General features: G+C 34.7%; 2 protein-coding genes across 4 annotated transcripts in view; one reads left to right on the top strand and one right to left on the bottom strand.

Moving 5' to 3' along the window:
* The window catches only part of rtf2 (replication termination factor 2), a 39,088-nt gene that overhangs the window by 3,995 nt on the left and 14,321 nt on the right, over positions 1-20,772 (bottom strand). For both annotated transcript variants that reach the window (XM_065279457.2, XM_065279456.2), the window contains exons 6-8: positions 3,968-4,081; positions 3,787-3,838; positions 3,437-3,511 (exon numbers count right to left, since the gene is read on the bottom strand). In XM_065279457.2, coding sequence (XP_065135529.1) covers positions 3,437-3,511; positions 3,787-3,838; positions 3,968-4,081 — 241 coding nt within the window. The remainder of the gene's footprint in view (positions 1-3,436; positions 3,512-3,786; positions 3,839-3,967; positions 4,082-20,772) is intronic.
* Positions 11,370-17,063, top strand: gcnt7 (glucosaminyl (N-acetyl) transferase family member 7). Of its 2 annotated transcripts, none has more exons than XR_010542535.2 (4): positions 11,370-11,695; positions 13,859-14,852; positions 14,937-15,087; positions 15,308-15,446. XR_010542535.2 is itself a non-coding variant. In XM_065279455.2 (4 exons), the coding sequence occupies exons 2-4, from the start codon at positions 13,895-13,897 to the stop codon at positions 15,541-15,543; spliced, it is 1,290 nt and encodes a 429-aa protein (XP_065135527.2). In that variant the 5' UTR covers positions 11,378-11,695; positions 13,859-13,894; the 3' UTR covers positions 15,544-17,063. The 2 variants fall into 2 exon arrangements, 1 of the variants encoding a protein (XP_065135527.2); XM_065279455.2 differs by having other exon boundaries at positions 11,378-11,695; positions 14,992-15,087; positions 15,308-17,063.

A 20,772-nucleotide genomic window follows, 5' to 3' on the forward strand; every position in this document is an offset into this window, starting at 1 on the left:
GTATGTATATTATATTAAAGATTATAAATGGGTCTAGAGATTATAAATGTGAGCGGTGTTATAATATTTTTTTGTAGCTTTCTTCACTTTCTATTAGATAAAGCAGAACTGCCTTTGTCTTTCTATTCCTCTGTTGCAGATAAAAAAAAAAAAAAACACTTAACCCACTTATTATTTTAGATTCAAAGTCTACTTGCTTTCCCGGTGATGGGTGACTTTACATTACAGCTTTGCGTTTTTTTTTATATCTTGAGTCAGCTTACATAATAAGGATTGTTTCCCATTTGAGCTATAATTGCTCATTCAGTGCAATGGGCTTAACATATATAAAATATATAATAACATATATAAAAAATGTAAGAAATAATGTGGTCGTGACTTTCAAAACAAAAGCCTGTTGTTATGGCCATATAAACTGGAAACTGCACATGAGCTTTAGTGCGTTTGTTCAAATCAGACCACAACGTTAATCAGAACTGAAGTAATTAAACTGGGACCGACCCAGACCCGACCGACCATTTCAAATATAGACAGAGGAGGATACGGGTCGGTCCTCCGTAAAGACCTCTAATCAGAGGTGGAAGTAACGAATTACAACTACTCACGTTACTGTAATTACGTTGTTTTTTTGTGTACTTGTACTTTTATGAGTTAATTTTTAAGTATGTAATTTTCCTTGTACTTAAGTACAAATTAAGGTAAGTAATGTACTTCACTACTTTGAAAATCACATTCGTTACTAAGTACTTGTAGAATTTGAATTAAATGAATATTCAAATCTTTGACAGCATATGGATATCCAATAGAAATAATTGATCGTGGGCGGGCCAATAAAAACCCTTGTATTTGGACCAAGAAAAAAGCCCAGTCTCTGGAGAGGTATTCAATCGATCCTTGCGCGTCCTTCACTGTGACGTTGTAGTTTTAATGTCAAAGAACTTTGGCGTTATGGACGCTGAATTAATTAAAAATTCCAAAGAAATACCGGATGATGAGTGCCCATGGCTGCACCTGGGAGTTGTTCAAACAGAGGAAGGAAATGAGACAGAGTGCAAATGTAATGCCAACTTTGTTTGCCATCTGCAGTGATTTCGGCTTACAATACTTCAGCCTCTAATCTCAAAAAGCACATTATGGTAAGAAGACTTATAACCATATTTATCTGATCGTTTTCGTTTTTAATGTTGGGTAGACCTCACGATAATGTGACTGAAAACATCACTTGAAACATGAGCTTCAGTTACCGTCCTAGGTGACGAGCACATAGACCGTAAAAAAAGACTTAGCATTGTAAAATGGCGCTCAAAGTTAAATTTCATGTCATTGTCAACATTGTATTATTCATATTGAATCAGTGTTGTAAGCTTATAATAATAAAAACAGTCTAATAAGGACTCTTTTATCAAATTCGTCTGTTGGCGCGTCCCACTGGCGTAGCAGTGTAACTGCACTGACAGCCTGTCTAAATTACACATATGTCAGTGCTAAATGCTGATAACTTTTGAAATATTAGTAGGGTACTTTTTCAAAGCTTTTTTGTCCAATAATATTTTTTAACTCTTTTACCTGCCATTGACGAGTTATCTTGTCAATTAAGAAAAAAACATTTATGTTATTGTGCAATACCGCGATTGTCCACTAGATAGCGGACTTACCCAATTTATGGATAAACTGAAGCCAAAACGTTATTTACTAATTTTATGTTTGATATTCGTTCTGAATCTGATCTCTAACTAAATTCCTTCACAAAAATGCAATTGTTTCAGCTTTTTGCTAAAAAAATGTGTATTTGTAAAGAAAAATACCAATATTTAAGAGTTTATAAGCAGGGAAAAAAATAGGATGAAACGGTTTTTCACTTTTTTATTGTTTGTTTGAAAGTAGAGGGTCTGTTCTTTCATTTGATATATTTGTATGTTTATATATTTTTAGAAGAAAATTTTCCTGGAAGACATTTTTTAAGACTTTTGTGAAAATCATAAAAAATGCTGGCGGGCAACTTTTCGAAAAATGGCTGGTGGGGAAAAAAAATCTGTTTTTAAATAAAATAACCCAACAAGCTTATTTATGTTGCATCATAATTCATTAATAATAATAACATTAGACCATTTTTATAACTTGATAAAAATTATATGAAGAAACAATATGAAATAATAATAATAATAATAATAGCTGCTGTTAAAATCATTTAACATTCTTTAAACAGACAAAATTCCTGTACTATGTGTTTACTCGTATAAGACACAAATTGCCTGTTTTTAATCCATTCATATTTCTGATTTCATTCAATGAATTTAATGTTTATTCAATAAATATCACCGGCTAAAAAGTAATTTGTACTTGAGTAGTTTTTAAGAAGGGTACTTTGTACTTTTACTTAAGTACATTTTTAACACCAGTACTTTTACTTGTAATTGAGTATTATTTTAGCAACTACTTGTACTTGTACTTGAGTACAAATTTTCAGTACTCTTTCCACCTCTGCCTCTAATGCATAAAACTCAGCTCAAGGAAGGACACAATGTGACACCGAGCTCGCTTTGTGATGCATCCAATTCATCGATGAATAAAAAGCACGCGTCGCGAATGCACTCCAAACTCATCAGCAGAGACATGACGTGCTTGCAAGCAAAATGTCATTATTATGAAAGAACAAAAAATAAAAATAAAATATTTGATGCCAAATATACCTGGGACAGTTTATAAAACAGTTGATTAATTTATGAATCAACAAGTAAGAATATCGCTTTCAGTTTATTTGCCTCAACAGACATAAAAGGTCAAAAGGAAAACTGCATTGTGGTCTGGTTGTATACTGCAAATGCAGTAATCATATACGTGTATCTAAAGCCTAGAAAATATGCATATAGTTTGCATAATGCACATGCTGCATACAATGTAAAAAAGATATATATGCCACTGGTAGAGTAACATATCACACAGGGTCACCAACATCATAACCTCAATACATCTTGCAAATTGTATTTAGCTTGTCTTATAAAAATTCATGTTTTTTTAAACTGTATCAGGATCACATCTTGAAATGCAAAGACTGCAATAAAAGAAAACCTTTTCTATGTTGTTCACATCTAGTTATACGTGTATACGTGGCTTTGTAAACTGTACTATCTTGATGTTGACAAAATATTGAATGCTCTAATGAAAACATCTGCTAAGTAAATGTAAACGATCCCCATATACACTTAGTAGTTTGATATAACATCAAATTTGTTTATGTTTAACTCGCACTTAATATCAATCATGTGACTATTAGATATGAGAGATAAAAATTGTGTAGTGCTTGTGGAAAATATGAATACGTGCTACACACTAGAGATGAGATACGGCTATAACCTGAAAGCCATTTACTTTAAAAATCTCTTTAAAATATAAAGCAGACCTCAATGGCACATGTTTTATTAACAGGCTGAGATACCTGCATCACTGTGGTTTCCATTTGTGCTCGCTGCATTGGATGCAGGTTTGGTCTCTGGGTTTTTCAGTAAGTTTCCTGATAATTGAAGAGAAATAGGAAAGTTTATAAAGTGTGAAATATGACACGGCTTTCTCCGTTACTGGAGGTGTTCAAAAACATAAACAGAACAGGTTAACCTGGTTTCTGAGAAACACATGACTCAAAAGAGCTTATCACCATCACAGTAGAAAACATTATACACCGCCTTATAATACATCACATCTTTAAAAGAAGACAGTGGTAAGAAATCTTTTTTTTTATATTGTATGTTCTCATACTGCGTTAGATATTAAAACTGTTGCGTTAGATACCTGTTGAATCATCTGGCTTGGAGGACTTTGCATCTTTACTTTTCTTTGATTTCTGATGGAGAAAAAGTATTATTATTACAAAAAAGTGTTTACAAACCACATCCGCTGGAAAACGACTTTTCAGATCATCGCTACAACACGACGGAAAGTGTTTTTGTGGTTTGATGTAGCATCTCTTTACCTTGGCTGATTTGGCTTTTAATCTGCGCTCCTCCAAAGCTTTCTGTAGCTTCTCCACTTCCTCTTTAGATCCATTCAGCACCACAATATCATCTTCTTGGAAAGGATCACCACACTATAAACAACCACAAGAACATCAGGGACTGACAGAGAACATAATAACAGAAGCGAAAGGCTTTACTTATGTCGCTTTATGCGCTCAACTGAGATGGATCTTATTTCTTTGTAAAAGTAACTTGGATGTAAAAACAAAATTTAAAAAGCAAAGTGTTTATTATTAATCAAATGGGTGATTTTGTCATTTTCAAAAAATTTTCGCTGTTAACCTAGGTCAGGGTTTCCTAAACTTGGTTTGCGAACCACCTTGCGATGGGTTCATGAGTTGATGAAAAAAACAATTAAATCATAAAATGTAAATACTTTATTTTAAATAAATAAAAAACTAAACACATGAACACTTACTGTTTTAAATATGCGGTTTGACAATTATTTCAAAAGAACATTAAACAAAATGAATGTCACAGATTATAGTAAAAAACTAAATTATTACTTAAATTATAAATTAAGCATCTAACAGAAGAGAGATTTTTATTTTGTTTTCTTGCTGAAGTATCCTAAGAAGATTGAGTGTGTAGATAAAATAAAAGGAAGTGGTTTTAAGCTGTGCCAAACCCTAGCTTAAAAAAAGCACATGGCACACGGCTCTTATAAACTTATATGAACCGAGAGATGATATAAAATATTTTTAATTATTATTTATTTTTAAATATACATATATAATATAGTGCTGTTTTCGAATAAGGATTTTTATAGTCGAATCTGATTCGTTAAGCTTTGCCATAGTCGACTGATAGTCGAAGCATTATTATTTTTTTTTGATATCAGCTAGGGCTGTAGTGGTGAAGTAATTTCCCCTGTGATGATTTTGCGTGACTCATTAACGCTATGCGGTTTAATCACCTTCATTTACTAAAATAAAATAATTATTTAAATCCAGAACAACAAGGTGCACCGGTGTAGAAGCAGGGTTGGCTACATGTCTTTCCCCTTATGAGAAAAAGATTAACAAGCTATACTACAGCTTTAATATATATATATATATATATATATATATATATATATATATATATATATATATATATATATATATATATATATATATATATATATATATATATATACATATACATATATATATATATATATATATATACATATATACATACATATACATATATATACATATACATATATATATATATATATATATTAGGGCTGTGTATCGCCAACAATTCCCCAATACGATACGTATCCCGATACAAGGGTCCCGATACGATGCGCATCACGATACAAGGCCATTTTGAATTAAATTTTTGTTCAGAATTTAGTAACATTATTTTTATTATTATTTGTTTATTGTACATTGAATAAGCAGTGTTGAAAAGTTGTGTTTTTGCCATTCATTTATTAGCTATTAGAAATATTTAAAATCCCAGAGTTAGTACTTAACTTATGTTTTTTTAAAAGCAGTTTTACAAAGAGGGTGCCTTACTCTTGTCTCTCATTATTCTACATCTATGAATATATCTATAAACATGCAGTCAGACTTAATACTATTTAATAGAAATCAGATTATCAATGTGACAGTTATAGTTTGAAGTAGCTCTGTATCTCTTCTCTAGATATACACTTTTCACATGCAAATCTTTGTCGCGTTTCTTCTCAAATGCGTTAGTACCGTTTTATAAGAGCATGGCTAATAAAGCCCTTTGCAGTAGTATAGGCTAAGATATCTGCGCTTTCATACGGAACTCATTGACTTTAATGCGTGCGCGTGAGAGAGACCGCAAGTACGCGGCTCACTATGCAGACACGTGCGCCAGCGAGACAGATGGACTCGCAAAGTGAAAGTATACCCCGCCACCATTAACTCTACGTACTCCGCGGGACACATGCGTCCTTTCCATATGGATCACGGATCAACAGCAATTCGTCACGTTACTTTCAAAAGTACATCCGAATCGATACGGAAGGTGCTGTATCGATGCGCGCATCGTCAGGCGTCCATGACGATGTATCGTCATATCGATATTTTGAACACAGCACTAATATATATATATATATATATATATATATATATATATATATATATATATATATATATATATATATATATATATATATATATATATATATATATATATATATATATATATGTATATATATATATATATATATGTATATATTTTAAGTGGCTTTAATACTGATAAGCAATCAGTTATATTATGCCGCTTTGTATTTGTGTTGATCAGTTAAAGTCATTTTAATCTTTAAAAACTTTACTCTAGATGCAGACGAAGTTACAGTTATTCTGTCATCTTAGTTTCAGTTTTGCATAGTATTACATTGTGAATAGAAATGTACGAAAAACAAGTTACTCTCTTAACTCCTGACAATCTATTTTGCCTTTATTATACATATGATGAGAAAAACAAGAAGGGCATAGCTATATATGAATTTAACATGAAAAGCGCGGTTGTTGCGGTTAATTGTGATCCATGCGGTTTAGCTTCTCAGTGTTGCTGCTCATTGGTTACATAACACTTCCCTACTATTCGACTATGAGGTTCATAGTCGAATCAGACCTCTCCGAATCGAATCTTCGAATCCTCGACTATAAGAAGTCAGCCCTAATATAACATATTTATTATTATTTTTATATTATTTGAAGAGGTTTTTTTATTAGTTACTGCCAAAATCAGTATTGTATCAGGTCAGGATTAAAAAGTATATTCTTCATTTTATGCAAAATCCGATATACGACGTTATTTTGTCGTGTTCTCCCTTTTTTTCCAAAACGCGATAAACGCCAGTCCTCCTTAACCATAAAAAATCTGCTTAACCAATCACAGCGCACCATTACAGGCATCGTAAACAACAATGGTGGCGCACTGAATACACACAGAATCAAATTTTTCTCATCTACTTTGTTCTTCATGATGTTCGTGTGAACAATCTAAAACACCCTAGCAAAAGAATGATAATGCATTCAAAACGACTCTGGTAACCCGAGCAATCCTGTAACATTGTGGTGAAGATTTGTGAATTTCCTTAGATTTTCAATTGAAAAGTTTGTGTGGCTTTCCCATTCGTTCACTTCCCCTTTATCAGAGATCATTAGTGTCAGAAAACATTACTTGAGATTATCTATTAACTATCATACACTTGAATGCCTGAAATCTAAGTGTGCAAACAAAAGGAGAATTAGGTAACTGATTAGTACAAAAGTCAAATCACAAAACGAGGGAACGACACACAGACGAGTCTCAGAGCAAAACACACAAAAAATGACTCCAAAACCATCGAGTTACAGAAGCTTTGTCATAAAGAGAAACAGTCCTGCAAATACACAAGAGTGTTAATCTTCCTCACTGCTCACATACAGCAAACCCAGAAATAAAAACTGATTTGATCATATTTAAAACTGGCTGCAGGTTCAATAATAATCTACATAAAATGTTCGACATTAAAGAAATAGTTTACCGCACAATTAAAATAAGCCCATGTTTAGTTGTATGAGAGTTATTCCTTATTAGAGTTATTTGTATATTAAATAATACCCTATTATTAAAGAGATACTCCAGCCAAATATTAATAATTACCCCAAATTGTTCGCCTGAACACAGAAAATTAGTTTTTTCTATTTTCGGCAGAATAATTTCGATTGCAGAACATTTGGTGCATCCCTAGCATTACTGGTGTACATGTATACAAAGCCATTGTTACAACTTTCATATCAATCCCACCCAGATTGAAGAGCACCAATTTTCTGATTCACGATTTTACATCTCTTTGATGTGTAAGAGTGTATTAGTACATGTATGCAAAAGTTAAACAAACGATATACAAACCCCAAAGATCTACATTATCATAATTCCTCCTGCTTTGAGTAAGCAACCGAATCTTTCAAACACGGTAAGGAGCGCCACATTTCCGGCTGACGTCAGAGGTATTCAGACCAATTACAACGTACAGATTAGCTGGTCAATCAGGGACAGTTTTGTACAAAATCAATGCATTTCAGGAATCTGGAGCTACAAAAATGCACTGTATGTGGAAAATAATGTGTTTTTTTAACCTTAAACCACACGGACACATTGTTTTATATCAAATAAACAAAATAAGATTGTTTTTTAGTAATGAAATAGGTGCTCTTTAAATCTTCATGTTGTGTGTGTCATGTGATGTCAGCAGCAAGCTAAAGCATAAAAGATGGAGATGTTCAGTGTGTTTGACTTCATTCAGCACGTCAATAGCGTTCATGACGATAGTTGGCAATAGCTATCATCATAGTTTCACATTAACGTGCACATTGCATGCTTTTCCTCGCATGAGAGGGTTTGTGGGCTTTACTTTACGCGAGAGAGCTTGTAATGTGCGCAGATTCCTTCTCACATGCACGTGGACTCAATGCGCACAAAATGCATGTTGGACTCTTGAATGCGCGCGGTATCGACTCCTTCTAGCACCTGAACTTGCAATGCGCATGACGCGGCTCTGCCATTTCCTTGCACTAGAGAGGTTGTTAGGCGCGCAGAGGGTTAAAACCAGCGAGTTTGTTGTTCCCACTCCCTGGCACGCAGGAAATTTTAGACTTAATAACGCTGATGGACTAATGGCATCCGTTTTAAGAAGGTTGCGGTTATGACAGTGTTGCCCTTGCTTCTTTTTGGTCCACCAATCAAATGACTTGTCAAATGAGTAAAAAAATGAACAAATAAATAAATGAGGAGTAAACTACTGCCCCAATCCCCAATACTATTGTGTATCGCGATCTCAAAGACTGACAATAGGACGATCTCAAAATAGGGCATATCACCCAACACTACTGGACAGTACAGCTTTAAAATCGCTCTCGTGAAGCTTTAATGCTGATCGGTCTGTGCAGCACTGCATCATGCCGAAAACACTTGATTAGGTGAGAGGTGGCGTTTAAAAGATTGTGTCATCATCAGTAAAATTAACGGAAACGTAATATATCGAGAAGTGTAATGAATTACTGATGCAAAGTTCGGCATTAGGTCCGATCAAGGTATTTTTAAACAGATTGGGATCGGTCGTGTATCGGCCCGATCCTTTATTTACATCAGCTGTTACACAGCGTCGTTAACGGAGAGCACACGGCTGAATAAACGGTTAAACTGTCTGTTTTGTAGAAAACTGAAAGCATCACAACAGATACTTTTAATGTCTGCAATGCACGCATTTCATGAGGCAGCGTCTTTATAGCAACAAAGCAGTGTCTAGTGCCTAATTAATAAGATACCTCGAAAATTATTTACTCTGGCATCTCAAAATAAAGCAGACGCTTTCTAGGGTGTCTGTCGTAGAGACAGGTTCATGCAAGTCTTCTGTGTCTCAACATTACGTTTAATAATCTGCTATAGAGCTCCGGACATCACACGACCCAATCGCCACAGCCGGGAGCGAATATGAAATGAATGGTGCCAGCATGTGTTTCAAAGCAAATGTGCACTTTAATTCAAAAGACAAAGACATGTACATAGCGAAACTTAATGGATTAAACATAACATATCCCTACAATGCCCCGGGGTGCTTTTACCGTGTATCAATAAAAGAACGGATGACTGCCCTGACCTGCAGTACCTAATATCAAATTTCCCTCGTCCAACTCTGGAGACTCTTTAAAGCCTACAAAACATGGGGAGGCCGGGGGCACGGCAATCAAAGAGGATTGATGATGAAAATGAAAATATTTTTTTTATTTAAAAAACGTAATTTTGAATATATATATATTAGAGCTGGGCATAGATTAATCTAGATTAATCTCATACAAAATAAAAGTAATTTTTTGCATAACACATGAGTTTGTGCTGTGTGTAATTATTATGTATATATAAATACACACACATTCATCTATGTATTTAAGAAACATTTACATGTGTATATATATTTATTTATATTTGTATATATTCTAAATTATATATAAATAAAAATACGATGTTTAAATAAAACATTTCTTAAATGTATATATATGTATATGTGTGTGTTTAAATATACATAATATTTACACACATCACAAACTCATATATTATGCAAACAATTACTTTTATTTTGTATGAGATTAATCTAGATTAATCTATGCCCAGCCCTAATATATATATATTAGGGATGCACCGAATCCAGATTTTTTAGGTTCGGCCGAATCCCGAATCCACCATTTAAGATTCGTCCGAAACCGAATACCGAATCCTACTCGCATCCTTATTCCATTAACACAGTAAAACACATTAATGAAGTAAACAACGTCCACAGCAGTGTATTTTTCATTTTATTTAATTTTAACTGTACATTATGCCAGGATGACAAGTTGGAAAACTATTTTGACAATTACCATAAGCCTATGCATAATGAAAGCGATGCGTTGCGACACGCTCATTTTTACAATAAGCAAGCAGCTCCGCGCTGAAAACAATATATTTTACTTTGAGTGAGAAGCTCCGCTCGTCAATGTAAGATTTCACACGGCCGTCCAATTACAGTGGAGGAGGGGCGGGAGATTACCACAGCAACCAACCGGCTCACATCTGAAGCATCACAGCTACCAAGCGCTCGGCTGAAAAACAGCTGGAATTTGGCGTCCTCAAGGTGTTTTCAGCCGTGTTTAAAAGTTTTGGTGTGTCCAGCCCCTAAGGCTCACCGAAAGAAAAAGCTCATCTCCACGTCAGCACCCGATGTGTGTAATCAACAGCCGCGTGACGTCGACCAGCGTAGCGCAAGCCTAGGGTTCGGTTCGGTGGGAAAAAAAATCTAGGATTCAGCCGAATCCGAACCCCGTCAAAAAGCCCAGTATTCGGCCGAATCCGAATCCTGGATTCGGTGTATCCCTAATATATATATATATATTTGGACGACCTAGTTAAGGCGGTAGGGTTTCCCAGCTAAGGCGGGCCGCCCAAACTGCAAAGTGCTGTGGTAAACCCTGATTGTGTATACTGAAAATTCTTGTATAGCGTATATCAGCCCAGTTATTTAACAACTTTCACCATTGCAGTCTATGGCAACTGTATGTAAGTTATGAAATTTGGCACACTGATAAAGACTCACACACATTTAACACAAAGAGTTAACAGTTACAGTCATTAAAGATCTTATATATTAGCTTGAAAAATCAGTATCAGGCATTGGTATAGTCCGAGTATGACTACAAGAAATCAGTACTCGGTATCGGCTGCAAAAATCTTGATCGGAGCATCCCTAGTAATATTACTGTTAAATAAAGTAATGAGTAATAAATAAACCTTTTTATTTACTAACCCAATACTGCACTACAAATAAACAGACCAACAAACAAATCTAACCATTTTTAAAAACAACTGGTGAATATTAGTAGGAATCAGTAGGAATATCCTATAAAACAGGGGTGGCTTCTATGTTAAACAGCAAAAGAAGTGCAAATAAAGGCATGGGTTGGATCAAACCCATGTAAACTCCTCCTCTCCTGGGAAGTGTAGCTGAGTAACCGAGTCCCCATGAGAGCTGCGCACATGACAATAGAAACCACTGCTTCACACCCAGCACAGTTTCTCTGACAGCGAGCGCTAACGGTCCTGCTCAGGCTGTGTTGAAAGTGACATACCAATGGGTGCGTTTGTGAATGTTTAATCTCATCCCCACATGCACGAGTGGACACGGCTTCAACTAAAAGGTAGGCGCACTTTAAATGGATTTATCTGGAAGCGTCTAAATGGATTCAAGTGCTCATGCCAGTTACCACTTTGTGAGCGTGTCTGAGCGAACCGAAAGTCATAGGAGAGCTAGGCATGTGTTTTCGGTTAAATTTTTATTTATTAATTCGAATATTTAATAATGTTAATAACACAGTATAGCTGTGACAATTTAGCATGTACAGAAAACATTAGTTATGTTGCATATTGTTTAAGTTATATACTTACTGTCACAATGTCATCTACCTAATCTTTCTGTTGCGCTCATTCACTACCTAAAACCTCACGCAACCTAAAAACCTTTCCATTATTAGCAAAGTTAAAGCATGAATAATACACTGATAATCTGACTCATCAAACAGAAAGAAAAATGTAACGCAATACTTTTATAATAGATGAACAAAGGTTTCGAAACGATCATACAATCACTACACCGGTAATTTTATCTAATGAATTTTCCACTCTGACCACTTAGCAATCATTCTCTTCAACAAATATTGTTTTAGTATTGTTTTTATTTATGGAGGGGATTTGTGCAAAAGGGTAAAGGGAAGGAGAGATGTCAAGTGTAACATGACTTTGGTCTGTTCCTCACGCAACACTATAGATAACATGAAATTTAGCTAAAGCTAAAGAATAACCAACAAATCAGGCATAAAACCTCAAGACGAAGACAGAACAGCATGTGCTTTTCTATGTTCAAAGAGACAATAGACAAAGTAAGGAACTACGTGAACCCCTGCGGCTTCATTAAACAACTTTCATTGCCAACACAAATCTGACTCCCAAAGCTCTTCTGTGTCTCACGACCAGCATCCAAGACTTCTACTATGGTTATCGAATCTCTCTAGTGTGCTATTAAGAAGAACCCTGAAATGTGTCCAAAGGGAAAAGACATTTATCACCTTATAGACATATGAAAACAAGTGTCATCACTTGTTGGTTATCATCATGCCAGCCACACAGGAGATGCAAATGACCCTCGAGTAATCGAGACAACCGAAAATAGTGAAGATGTTTGCCCTGTACTTCATAATTTCATAAAACACTCGGTTTGATTTACCTATATATCAAAAGCTGAATGACTAAAATAAGAGTAGTGTTACAACTAATGATTATTTTCATTATATATATATATATATATATATATATATATATATATATATATATATATATATATATATATATATATATATATATATATATATATATATATATATATATATATATATATATATATAGTTTTTATCCGATTAGTCGATTAATCGGAAAAATAATCATCGACTAGTCGGATAAAAAAGCTACATTTTCAGAATTTTTTACTAATTAAAGCTAAATAAGGAAGCTTTAATAATATAAGTTTTAATAATATAAATTTTGACCTGGACTTTGATTTTAAGCTTTAAATAAAAACATTTGTAAACAGTAAAACATCTATAAAAAGTAAGAAGAGAAAATTAACGTAAATATGTCTAAACTGTTAAAAAACAGAGGTGACACGACTACGAAAAGTAGGTGTGGCAACAAAATGAGCAACACAAATAAAATGTCATCTGACAACATAACCATAACAATCTGATGTGTATTATAAACATAATCAGATTAAGACTCGACAAAAGCAATAAACCATGTGAAGGTGGGATTCACACTAAACAATGACTATAAGACTTTTAAATTTAAATATTTATTTCTTTTTTAAATATTTAAAATATTATTTTATTATTTATATTAATATTTTTCATCTGAATATTCTTAAAAGTTTAAGTTGTGTTCTCAGAAGGGATGTACTTGCATTATAATGCTATTTTATTGTCATATGTAATCAGTGAAATACTATCAACTATTGCCATTATTTCTGGGGCAATTAACTGACTTATGAAAATTAGTTATTGTGACAGGCCTAAATGAACTCATTTTAATCTTCAACATTAAACCTTGATGAGTATTAACATTATTCGTTATCAACAAATTAAATAAGCCATGTGACATAAAAGTAATATAGCCAACATTGTTGCATTGTTACCTGGATCCTTTAAAAAGATTAGTTTGTGCAAAAAGTCATTAATTGTTGTTAAATTAATAGTTATTTGATTAAAATGCACTTTATGTTTATAATTTGTGATGTTTTTGTCTCTGTGTTTTAGGAGATCTATAAGTTGCTCTTCTAATGCTGGACTATTATGGTCCAGCTTGAGAGTGCCAAGTGCAGTTTCCTTTTCTGCCTTGGAATCTGTATCCTTATCTGTTCGACCATCTACCTAAAGGCCAATATATCTAACGCACCCCAAGCTTCTGCCTCTCCAAACGACTTTATCTGCCAAGCCCCGGAGGAAGACTGTCCGATTCTTCCGTCGCCAACGCCGGGCTTCCGATGGGAACGAAAAGACTGTACGAGACTGACGAGCTACGTCGCCGACCCCAAAGCGAACTGCAACCAGTTGCAATCGAAACTTCACTTTATCATGGTGCCATTGAGCAAAGAAGAAGAAGACTTTCCTTTAGCCTTCATCATTACTATACACAAAGAGCTTGAAACATTTCTTCGACTTCTGAGAGCCATCTACGCGCCGCAGAACGTCTACTGCATTCATGTGGACGCTAAAGCGTCGGAGGACTACAAGGCGAGCGTTCGGAACCTAGCCAGGTGCTTTCCGAATGTCTTTCTGGCTAGTGTCAGCGAAAGGGTGACCTACGCTGGTTTCTCCCGTCTGAAGGCGGACATCAACTGTATGGAAGACCTTGTGAGGTCTCCCACGAACTGGAAAAGAGTTATCAATTTGTGCGGCCAGGACTTTCCCATCCAGACCAACTTGGAGTTGGTTCGTTACATGCAGGAATCTAGATGGAAAGATAAGAACATGACACCGGGAGTCAAGCAGCCATCTTACATCCAGTACAGGACTCAGTTTCAATACAAGGAGGTCAAGGACTCCCATGTGGCACCAGTAGGCAAAGGCCACAAGAAGGGACCACCTCCACATAACCTGACCATCTACTTCGGGACTGCCTATTACTCCTTGACAAGGCAGTTTGTACAGTATGCACTCAACAGCCCGGTAGCCAAAGACTTGTTGAGTTGGTCTAGAGATACCTTCAGTCCAGATGAGCATTACTGGGTGACGCTGAATCATGTGCCGGGTAAGCGAGAAATCACTGAATGTGTTCATGAGAAATTTGGGAAGTTGTTGGAATTTCACCTATTGTTCCGCTTAATACTTTCAGATTTAGTGAGGATGTTGGTGATTCAGTATGTGGTTTTTAATGTTCATTTATCCAGAAGCCCCTGGGAGTTATCCTGAGAGTGGATGGGAAGGCAACGTTCGTGCTATCAAATGGAAAGAACAGGAGGGAATATCACACCAGGGTTGTCAAGGTATAGGAGCATCTTACTACTGATTATTGCATTCAAATGCTGTGTTTATTTCAGGACAAGCTAGTCAAGAATTTTCTATGCGATCATAACATTACAATTGTAATAACAGATTGCGCAATATCACATGTGACTAATTGTGCAATATCTCACATGAGATAACGCAACTCAAGTATTCTTGTGTGTCATCACCGAGATCACTGTTGTGTGTTTGTTTCCACAGGACGATATGTCAGGGATATCTGCATATACGGGACTAGAGACTTGCCATGGGTTGTGGAAAAATACAGCATGTTTGCTAATAAATTTGAGACTGCGGGCTTCCCTAAAGCTTTGGACTGTCTGGAACTGTGGCACAGACACAAACTTCTACAGCAAAGTATGGTTCCTATACAACCATCATGGCATCTTATCACAGAAGTCCTGAAAGGCACTCCAAATTCAACAGCAGGGGGGTGAACGTAAAGACAAACACCACGGCACTTTATCGTTTCTTAAATCGAGTCTCTCTTGGCACAGCAGGAAAAGGACAAAAACCTCTGAGGTTCACTTGCTGCTGATGCTACATTGCAGCTGTAAAGACTTGATCGTAACTGTTGTATTGTTAATAGAAATGTTAGCCAACTTTATGTTACAATGAAGATATAATGCATTGTCCAAGCATCCATAAAGCTGACATATAAATGGTCTCTGACACATAGATCTAACAAATACTGCTACAGAGTTCATCATGTTGAATATTAACGTACATTGGAGTTGACAAATTATATTTAAGTAATATATGTGAAATATGCAATTGAATCCTATGGTTTTACATACTGTTGTTTTACTTTAAACATTATTATTCTTACGATTATTATTAACCATTTCTATTGAATTTGGGTATTACATTGCAAGTTCAGTCCGGCCCTACTTAGTTAGCGCCTAGATAGCCTGAAAAACCACCTCATGCGAGCATAAAAACTTTTTTGCGATATATGGGACTTTATACAAAATTGACGTGTTTCCATTGGCTGTATTTTCTAGGGCTGCAAAACGATTAATCGCAACTAATAGTACTTATAAACTAATAAACTTTTGAATATATGTGGGTGTACTGTGTATAATAATTGTGTATGTATAAATACAAACACGTGCATGTATAATTTTAAGAAAAAACATTTGATTAAATATTAAGTATTTAAAATTAAATATAATATTTATTGTATATAAATATAAAAATCTATATCCACGTAAATATTTCTTAAATACATGGTTGCATCCGTGTGTATTTATATATACATATTTATTATACACAGTACACACATATATATTTGATGTAAACAAAACAAAAATTAGTCGCGATTAATCGTTTTGAAGCCCTAGTATTTTCAATTCTCAATGTCAATTTGCGCAATTTGAAGGGTAATGGACATAAAGCTACTGTCAGTCTTTCTCGCTAACCCCTCTAGCAATTTAAACTAGGGCTGTAATGATTAATCGTGCAAATGCACGTTTTCTCAATGAATGAATTTGAATGAATTACGGCGAAATCCCGACACATCCCAAAGCCTGGGGGTGCTCTCGTGCAGAAACTCCCTTTGTGCCACAGAAGTAGCATTACTATCCCAGGAAATGTCTACAGGAATATTTATATCGCCGTTCTTAAGATTGTTTCAGGTATTTTCATGATAACAAAGAATATTTTAAATGATTTTGTTTAACAAGTGTTGCTTTTTTAAATGCACGTTATAAACGACTCTGACTTATAATGATTTTAGACTGATAAGGACTTCCTTCTGACCAAATGCCGTAGTACACGCACAAGCTGTGCATGTAACACTGAATCGATTTCAGAAAGGCATTTTTAATGGGACACACGATTAATCGTTACAGCCCTACTTTAAACTTAAAGACTGTTAGATTGAATGAATTTTACTGCAGATTTAAAGAAAACACTTTAGTAGTCAACTAAAAACAGAGAGAAAACTTTAATTATGTTTTGAATTTATGAATAACGTTAAGAAACATATGTATTTTTTACAATATATTTGTTTCATTAAATAAATTAATAAATAAAGACTTTCATGGCGCACACACACAGACTGACTGATCTGTGCATATCAAACTCTGGGCAAATGCCTACTGTAGGCACACATTTAAATATAACCACTATGGCATGATGTAAGATTGACATTTAATTTATCACTCCCTATTACCATTTTCCAACCTCATATTTTTCATATGAAAATCCAAATGCAAAAAAACATCTGCTATGAAGAGGTTAATGATTTTGACTCTCTATGCTTCACTCTATAATGCCCAGTTGTGCCCATTAATAAAACCTCAGCCAAACCTAATGCAAGGCCTGAGCACTTATGCCCTCAGATGAGACGAGGTTGATTGGTTTACCCAGAAAACCCAATAGAGGAAGACATCACATCCATTAATAATTATACATCACAACCACGCTCAGACATCGGAGTCAAATGCATCACCACAAAGTAGCACAGCTTTAATCTTTTGAGTGTCTCTCCTCCACTTATAGCCATGAACCCAAATATTGGCACCCTTGCTAAAAATGTGTTTCCTTTTTATCTTTAATTTAAAAAATGTAAAAAATCCAATGTTTCATTGATAAAAAATATTTAAAAGTAGGGGGAAATTACATAATAAATACGTTTTTTTTTCTAAAATACACGTTGGCCACAAATATGCCCCCCCCCTTCATTTGCTTCCTCCATTTGCAAAGATAACAGCACAGAGTCTTCTAATGATGACTGATGTTTGTTTTGAACCAATTTCTTGAAGGAAGATTAACCACAACCCATTATAAGATTTCTAGCAGCAGAGCAATCTTTTTATTATCAGTTTGTAGTAGATATAATCTAATATATGATGCCATGTATATGATTAAGATGTCCAGAACCTCTGGTACAAAAGTAGGTTCATAATAATAAAGATCTAGCAGTATTTAATCATTATTTATATGTTTTCTGACAGCAAGATTTAACTGATTATAGAAGTTCTCAATCTGTGATCCTTTGAGAGTCTTTGGACACTAAAATTATTCTCCTTGCTGAGCATTTAAGGTGCAGTGTGTAATTTTTAGAAGGACCTCTTGACAGAAATGCAAAATAAAATTATCAGGGTTGTATAAAGACCTTTTCATAATGAACCGTTATGTTTTAATTACCTTAAAATGAGATGTTCACTGAGGGTCCCCTTACATGGAAGTCGTCATTTTGTGCCAGCATGTTTCTGCAAAACCCCTTAACGTACAAACTTTTTTTACTAAGCTGTCTCCGACGATGACATGTTTGTCTGGTGGGGGCTACAATAGCTTCTCTATGCGTTTCAAAAGTGAGGGCTGAGCTGTGGACTAAGCTGTTGGTTGCAATTCGCAACCTCATCACTAGATGCCGCTAAAATCTACACACTGCACCTTTAAAGCCACTTTCTACACTGTAAAACCCAACAAGTTCAGAATATTCAATAGTTTTAAAGTAATCAGTTAAACAAAAATATAAGTCAACCGTCTAAAAATGTAAGTAAAGAAAATGTATTAAAAGTTTAAATTTGATTTAATTTAATATTTATTTAAGTACAATATACCTAAAACTACTGTTTACAATTTTTTGTATACAGTACTCAAATTACTTACCATTACTTACTACTTACATACTACTGCTTGCTACTTGACCATTTATTTTTTGTTCACAAATCACGGAAAGTGTGAAGAGACTGAGCTCAGTGCTGACTTTTGCAGATTTTTTATATGATAAAATACCACATATCTGTCCTACAGTATAAGCACAGGAACTTCACTTCTGAACAATGTTAACCTCAAAACTAGCAAACTCTTCTAAATATCCAACATAAATGACTGTTCAACACTATTGAGTCTTTCTCTTTACTGAAAACCACATAAAATATGCAAAGCATACTAGGAACGGGAAATCCTCCTCAACCAATCGTGTTGATTTAACTTTAAACTCAAGTAAATTTGCATTGCCAGACTCCTTTTTAGAATGCCATAAAACTCATCTCAACCTCCAAAAGATTGCAATTATTTGCAGTATGTGTTAAAATAATGCTGTGGTATTGAAATGCTTGGAAGTTATAAATAAATACATTTCAGTTAGCTAAGATCTTTGACTCAATTTATTAGAGTTTACGGAACTCAAAACTGTGAACTCATTGAACACATATAAAACCTTTAAATTTTATAAACTTTTTCACAGGTTTGAGTACAGTTTACTCATTTTAAATGAGTACATTTGTATTGTTCAAGTTTACGGTGTATTTTGTGCAGCTCCACAATCTTTCCCTGCACATCAGAACTATAGCCTTTGGTTTTACCCATTGTGATAAATCATTAAGGGGATTTGGGGTTTGTGTTACTTAAAGGTGCCAAAGAATGCATTGATCCAATATGTTACATTGTTCTCTGATGTCTACACAGAATGTTTGTGGCTTTATTAAGTGCAAAAATTCTCCAGAAACGGTTTTACATGTCCATTTACAACTAGGGATGGGCATTCGATTAAGTTTTCTTTGTCGATCGTCGGGAGAATTAACGATCGACTATCGATTAATAATTAATATTTTTATAAAAAAATTTGTTATTTAACTTTTATACTTTAAAAAATGCAATGAATACAAATATACAGCGTGTTTTTCCTCGATGAGACCTTTATTACAAGATCAACTTGTGGCAGACAGTTAAACTATGTTTCAAACATATATGTGAGTGCATGTGCGGTGCTCTAAAGCAGCGGAACCTGCAGCTGCGAGCCAGCGTTCTTAAACAGAGACCTCATTATTTCCAAAATAAAAAAAAAAAACAGATTCATGTTTAACATTAAATTAAACAAAAAACATAATACTTAGATCTGAAAGGTTTTGTCAAAATGTAACTCAAAATTATTCAAGCCAAAAGAAAGTGCAAGATATTAGCCTTCCTAACATTAGGCTATAACAAATTACTTAAAGCCTCGTGAAAAATAACTAACTTAAGTAACTCGCATAAAACTTCTGCACCAGTCTACTGATTTTTTTTTGAGAAATAAAAGCATTTTTTGGGGTCAGACGCGACCGCAACCCATGGTGACCGTCAGTCCAGCGGCCGCCGAAAACAGCCGCTCCGAGGAGACTGACCGGGATGCACAGGTACCTCAGCGCTAACTTGGCTTATTCCGCATACAGAGTATGTGTGAAACAGTGTGCGTTTTGTGAGCCCCATTCACCATTGTTTAATTATACTAACATAGTCTTTTAGTTTTTATTTGTTGTAAAACAACAGTAGACACAAATTTACTATGGTCTCCAACTCCACAATATACCATAACCATGGTATTTGTTGTAAAATTGCGGAAATACAAATCGTTTTAATCTGCAAAAAAAAAAAAAAAAAAAATTTTCACAATGATAAAATCATGGCTAATTTTCCTAAGGTAGTAATTACAAAATTATATATGTTTTAAAGACGGAGATGCGCACCTGTCAATCTATTACATAACAGAGCGAGGCCAGAGACAAACGTGCTCATAAACGGGAGTAATATGGAATAATGTGTGCATCTTTGAATAACTGTAAGTATATATTTCTTTTAAATATATTTTGTCATATAAAGTTTTGAGACATGGCCTAATAATGCTTTTTTCACTTTAATTGCTCATTTAGACTTATTGTGCGGGTAACAGCGTT

This window comes from Paramisgurnus dabryanus, chromosome 7 (genome assembly GCF_030506205.2).
Source record: "Paramisgurnus dabryanus chromosome 7, PD_genome_1.1, whole genome shotgun sequence".
In the NCBI taxonomy this organism is placed as follows: Eukaryota; Metazoa; Chordata; class Actinopteri; order Cypriniformes; family Cobitidae; genus Paramisgurnus; species Paramisgurnus dabryanus.

What these genes read in the sequence shown, in the direction of transcription:
- gcnt7 (XM_065279455.2), top strand. Translation starts at nt 13,895, where the DNA reads ATGGTCCAGCTTGAGAGTGCCAAGTGCAGTTTCCTTTTCTGCCTTGGA. An exon ending in GACGCTGAATCATGTGCCGG is followed by an intron (nt 14,853 to 14,991) that starts GTAAGCGAGAAA and finishes TCATTTATCCAG; the next exon opens with AAGCCCCTGGGAGTTATCCT. An exon ending in ATCACACCAGGGTTGTCAAG is followed by an intron (nt 15,088 to 15,307) that starts GTATAGGAGCAT and finishes TTGTTTCCACAG; the next exon opens with GACGATATGTCAGGGATATC.